This window comes from Mobula hypostoma, chromosome X1 (genome assembly GCF_963921235.1).
Source record: "Mobula hypostoma chromosome X1, sMobHyp1.1, whole genome shotgun sequence".
Lineage (NCBI taxonomy): Eukaryota > Metazoa > Chordata > Chondrichthyes > Myliobatiformes > Myliobatidae > Mobula > Mobula hypostoma.
In genome coordinates, this window is record NC_086128.1 from 64,699,979 (window position 1) to 64,705,978 (window position 6,000).

At 51.7% G+C, this 6,000-nt stretch overlaps 1 protein-coding gene across 4 annotated transcripts in view; it reads right to left on the minus strand.

The window, feature by feature from the left end:
• nfe2l1b (nfe2 like bZIP transcription factor 1b) overlaps positions 1-6,000 on the minus strand; it is a 106,114-nt gene that overhangs the window by 39,763 nt on the left and 60,351 nt on the right. For 2 of the 4 annotated variants that reach the window (XM_063037046.1, XM_063037045.1), the window contains exon 2: positions 2,229-2,441. The exons of the other annotated variants lie outside the window; for them this stretch is intronic. In XM_063037046.1, coding sequence (XP_062893116.1) covers positions 2,229-2,441 — 213 coding nt within the window. The remainder of the gene's footprint in view (positions 1-2,228; positions 2,442-6,000) is intronic. 4 annotated transcript variants of the gene reach the window in all.

Below are 6,000 nucleotides of genomic sequence, written 5' to 3' on the forward strand. Positions count from 1 at the left end.
ATCAATAAAGTATGACTATGACTATGAATCGTTGAGTGTGTGTCTTCAGGCTCCTGTACCTCCTCCCTGATGGCAGAGGGGAAGAAGCTGTTCCTGAATCACTGAGTGTGTGTCTTCAGGCTCCTGTACCTCCTCCCTGATGGCAGAGGGGAAGAAGCTGTTCCTGAATCGTTGAGTGTGTGTCTTCAGGCTCCTGTACCTCCTCCCTGATGGCAGAGGGGAAGAAGCTGTTCCTGAATCACTGAGTGTGTGTCTTCAGGCTCCTGTACCTCCTCCCTGATGGCAGAGGGGAAGAAGCTGTTCCTGAATCGTTGAGTGTGTGTCTTCAGGCTCCTGTACCTCCTCCCTGATGGCAGAGGGGAAGAAGCTGTTCCTGAATCACTGAGTGTGTGTCTTCAGGCTCCTGTACCTCCTCCCTGATGGCAGAGGGGAAGAAGCTGTTCCTGAATCGTTGAGTGTGTGTCTTCAGGCTCCTGTACCTCCTCCCTGATGGCAGAGGGGAAGAAGCTGTTCCTGAATCACTGAGTGTGTGTCTTCAGGCTCCTGTACCTCCTCCCTGATGGCAGAGGGGAAGAAGCTGTTCCTGAATCACTGAGTGTGTGTCTTCAGGCTCCTGTACCTCCTCCCTGATGGCAGAGGGGAAGAAGCTGTTCCTGAATCGCTGAGTGTGTGTCTTCAGGCTCCTGTACCTCCCCCCTGATGGCAGAGGGGAAGAAGCTGTTCCTGAATCACTGAGTGTGTGTCTTCAGGCTCCTGTACCTCCTCCCTGATGGCAGAGGGGAAGAAGCTGTTCCTGAATCGTTGAGTGTGTGTCTTCAGGCTCCTGTACCTCCTCCCTGATGGCAGAGGGGAAGAAGCTGTTCCTGAATCACTGAGTGTGTGTCTTCAGGCTCCTGTACCTCCTCCCTGATGGCAGAGGGGAAGAAGCTGTTCCTGAATCGTTCAGTGTGTGTCTTCAGGCTCCTGTACCTCCTCCCTGATGGCAGAGGGGAAGAAGCTGTTCCTGAATTGTTCAGTGTGTGTCTTCAGGCTCCTGTACCTCCTCCCTGATGGTAGGAATGAAAAGAGGGCACGTCCTGGGTGGTGGGGGTCCTTAATACTGGATGCCACCTTTTTGAGGCACCGTTGCTTGAAGATGTCCTGGGTGCTGGCGAGGCTGGAGCCCATGATGGAGCTGACTGACTTTACTAGGGTGCATCACAACCTGGTATGGAAGTTGTCCTGTCCAAGACCGGCAGAAGCTGCAGAAGATCGTAAACACGGTGCAGCACATCACACAGACCAATCTTCCGTCCTTGGACTCACTATACACCGCACGCTGTCGGAGCAGTGCTGCCAGGATAATCAAGGACATGACCCACCCAGCCAACACACTTTTCATCCCTCTTCCCTCCGGGAGAAGGCTCAGGAGCTTGAAGACTCGTACGGCCAGATTTGGGAACAGCTTCTTTCCAACTGTGATAAGACTGCTGAACGGATCCTGACCCGGATCTGGGCCGTACCCCCCAAATATCCGGATCTGCCTCTCGGTTTTTTTGCACTACCTTACTTCCCATTTTCTATTTATGATTTATAATTTAAATTTTTAATATTTACTATCGATTTGTACTCTGAGGAGCGGGAAGCGCAGAATCAAATATCGCTGGGGTGATTGTACGTCCTAGTGTCAATTGTTTGGCGACAATAAAGTATAAAAGTAAAACGTTGAACGTGCATCTCCAAGGCTCCTGTACCTCCTCTCCGCTGGTAGCAATGAGAAGAGGGCATGTCCTGGGTGGTTCGTTCCCTATGTGCCATGTTATATGATGCGGGCAATTATGGTCTTTCCAAGATCTTGGCAAACTTTGCTACAGAAGTGGTTTGCCATCGCCTTCTTCCGGGCAGTGACTTTACAAGACGGGCGACCTCACTAAACCCCCAGCCATTATCAGTAATCCGCCCACAACTTACGAACCCTAACGCACACGTCTTTGGAATGTGGGAGGAAACCAGAGCACCCGGAGGAAACCCACGAGGCCGCCGGGGAGGAGGCGCAAACTCCTTGCAGGTATTTGGACCCCAATCTCCTGATCAGTGGCACCATGATAGTGTTACACTAACTGGGTCACCGGGTAACAGTTGCAACTAACATCCTGTACTCGCGAATTGAGTTTTTCTTTTCCCGGGTTCAGGATGAGACAGCGGCCCGCCAAAAGGGTGAACTAGCGCTCGAAGCTCTAAAGCAATACCTGAACAGGAAGGCGTTCTCCGGTCTCCCCGTCCACCGCCACGGCGCTCTGCAGCAAACCGTCCCTCCCGTTTCCGCTCTCTTCGTCACTCCTCTTCCTCTCCTCTTCCTCCCCGTGCTCGCTCTCCTTCTGCCTGTAGCTGTAGTCGAACACCTCTCTCCCAGCGCCCAGATCGATGTCCTGTCTCCATAGGACATCGATCAGATCAATGTCCTGGAACCAGAGAAGCCCCCGGTCACTCCACCTTGCAGCCGAGTCAGCACTTTCAACAGCACTTTCACCCGCCCGTCACGAAGCAGATCCGCGGGACTGGCCAGGACGATCGGCAAAGCTGGGGGGGTGGGGTCACATTTCTGTTAGTGGCCGTACAGCGGGAACAGAGGAGGGCATCCAAAGTAATTTTTGCTAATCCAGCACTGCCAAAGCTGTATAAACTCTCAAGCCCGGCTGTGAGATGGGGAGGGTTGGGCATCGGATTAACAACCCACTCCCACTAAAACCCACAGTAACGCCAACAGGAGCTCACCCCTGGGAGAGGAAGGGTCTTTAAAGATGGCTTACACCCAGGAACAACTTGAAAGACCGTTAAGACACAGGGGGAGAATGAGGCCATTTGGCCCATCGACTCTGCTCTGTCATTCTATCATGGCTGATCCATCTCCCCTCTCAGCCCCAGTCTCCCCATGTCCCTTCACGCCCTGACCAGTCAAGAATCTATCAACGTCTGCCTTAAATACACTCAACGACTTGACCTCCACAGCTGCCTGTGGCGACAAATTCCACAGACTCACCACTCTGTCTGAAGAAACAGTTCATCTCCGTTCTCAATGGGCAGCCCTCTATTCTGAGGCTGCGTCTTGTGAGTCTTAGACCCCCCCTCCCCCCACATCCTCTCCATTGACTTTCAACTTTCTGCAGGTTTCAATGAGCTCCCCTCTCATTCCTCTGAATTCCGGCGAGTACAGGCCCAGAGCCATTACATGCTCTTCAGGGCAAACCTGCCAATCGCAAAATCATTCTCGCAAAGCTGCTCTGAACCCTCTGTAACATCAGCCCATCCTTTCGCAGACAAGGGGGCCCAGCTCAGTGGACTCCGATAAGCCCAGTGAGGGGGGGTGGCCTTAAGTCGCAAGGCTCTGCGCTGCGCTAGTACTGCTCTTTGAGAAGAGAAGGTGGGTAAGAGGGTAACCAGAATGGGGGGAATGGAAAGAGAGATGGGGGGGGGGGAGAAATGACCAGAAGTTAGAGAAATCGATGCCTCATGCCATCAGGTCGGAGGACACCCAGATGGAATAGGAGGTGTTGCTCCTCCAACCTGAGCTGGACCTCTTCGTGACAGCAGGGGAGGCTGTGGACCGACACGACGGAATGGGAATGGGGAAAGTCATATGACAATATAACAATTACAGCATGGAAACAGGCCATCTCGGCCCTTCTAGTCCATGCTGAACTCTTACTCTCACCTAGTCCCACCGACCTGCACTCAGCCCATAACCCTCCATTCCTTTCCTGTCCATATATCTATCCAATTTAACTTTAAATGACAACATTGAACCTGCCTCCACCACTTCTGCTGGAAGCTCGTTCCACACAGCTACCACTCTCTGAGTAAAGAAGTTCCCCCTCATGTTACCCCTAAACTTTTGCCCTTTAACTCTCAACTCATGTCCTCTTCTTTGAATCTCCCCCATTCTCAATGGAAAAAGCCTATCCACGTAAACTCTATCAATCCCCCTCATAATCTTAAACACCTCTATCAAGTCCCCCCTCAACCTTCTACGCTCCAAAGAATAAAGACCCAACTTGTTCAACCTTTCTCTGTAACTTAGGAGATGAAACCCAGGTAACATTCCAGTAAATCTTCTCTGTACTCTCTCAATTTTGTTGACATCCTTCCTATAATTCGGTGACCAGAACTGTACACAATACTCCAAATTTGGCCTCACCAATGCCTTGTACAATTTCAACATTACATCCCAACTCCTATACTCAATGCTCTGATTTATAAAGGCCAGCATACCAAAAGCTTTCTTCACCACCCTATCCACGTGAGATTCCACCTTCAGGGAACTATGCACCATTATTCCTAGATCCCTCTGTTCTACTGCATTCTTCAATGCCCTACCATTTACCATGTAACTGGAATGGGTGGACACTGGGACGCCCTGCCCTTTGTGGCGGACAGAACGTAAGCGGCCGGTGGCCTTGCTGACCAGAAAGACTCCAGGCTTTGTCTTCAGTCTCTCCCGACTTGGCTCATCCCAGCCAACCCACCATAAAGCAACAGTGGAGTTTATAAGGAAAGGGAAGTTTGGGCTGAAGGATGAAAGAACACAATCGGCTCGGCCCAAAACATCAGTCGTGCTCCTCTCCGTTAAATGCCGGCCGCCTGACCTGCTGAGCTCCTCCGGCACTTTGTGTGTGCGTTCCCCCGGATTCCCAGCACCTGCACAATCCCTTGCATGGCAGCAGAGAAGGTGGCTGGTGGGAAGCTCGTTTGTCCCCAAGACCTGCTACTGAGGGAGCTTTGTCGCCAATGACTGCAGTTTCATTAACTCCCCAAGATAACAAAGTCTATGCTAGCAAGACACGGACAGCATTCCGGGACGGAAGGGCAGCAAGAGAACTTGCGTCAGCCTATTTCACACAATAACCTGCACTAACAAGATACTGATAGTTATCTGCCTGCTCTGACCCAGTTCCAACATGGATAGATACTTTATTGATTCCAAAGGAAATTACAGAGTCACAGTAGCATTACAAGTGAATAGATATACAAATATTATAAGAGAAATAAGAAAAAATAAAAAATAAGTTGCCTCAAACAGTCTAACGGGAGGGGTCATCACTTCCCCAGCTTTAGGTTGACTCATTATAGAGCCTAATGGCCGAGGGTAAGAATGATCTCATATCGCGCTCTTTGGGGCAGTACAATGACTGAACGTGCTCCTCTGTTCGGCCAAGGGGGCATGCAGAAGGCGAGAAACATTGTCCAGAATTGCCAGGATTTTCTATTAGGGCACCTTGCTCTACCACGGCCCCCAGTGTGTCCAGTTTGACTCCTATAACAGAGCCTGCCTTTCAAATCTGTTTATTGAGCCTGTTGGCATCACCCGCGTTGATGCCATCGCTCCCAACCCCCGCCCACCCCCCCCCCCAGCACACCACCGCGTAGAAGACCGTCCTGGCCACAACAGACTGGTTGAGCGTGCGAAGGAGAGGCCTGCACGCTCCAGAGGTCCCCAGTCTCCTCAGGAAGTCGAGGCCACTCTGGCCCTCCTCGTACACAGCCTCTGCGTTGGTGCTCCGCTCAAATCTGTCATCCAGCTGCACCCCCAGGTCCCAAACACCACAGTTTAATGATCTGTCTCAATCCACCCTCTTGTTCTCCTTTATGCCTTTGGAATATTGGGCACCTCTCTCCTGAACCACCTTCTGCAAAACGTTGGAGGAACACAGGGGGCCAACCTAGCATCGGTGTTCTGTTGTATGGTCCGACACGTTGGTCCACAGCCTCCCCTTGTACCACGCTAAGGCCACTCTCAGGGTGGGGGAGCAACACATTATATTCCGTCTGGGCAGCCTCCAACCTGATGGCATGAATATCGATTTCTCCTTCCGGTTAAAAAAAAATTCCCTCCCCCTCTGCTCTTTAATCCCTCACTCTGGCCTCTTACCTTTTCTCACCTGCCTATTACCTCCACCGGTGCCCTGCCTCCCTTCCCTGACCTGCACGGTCCATTCTCATCAGATTCCTCCCTCTCCAGCCCTT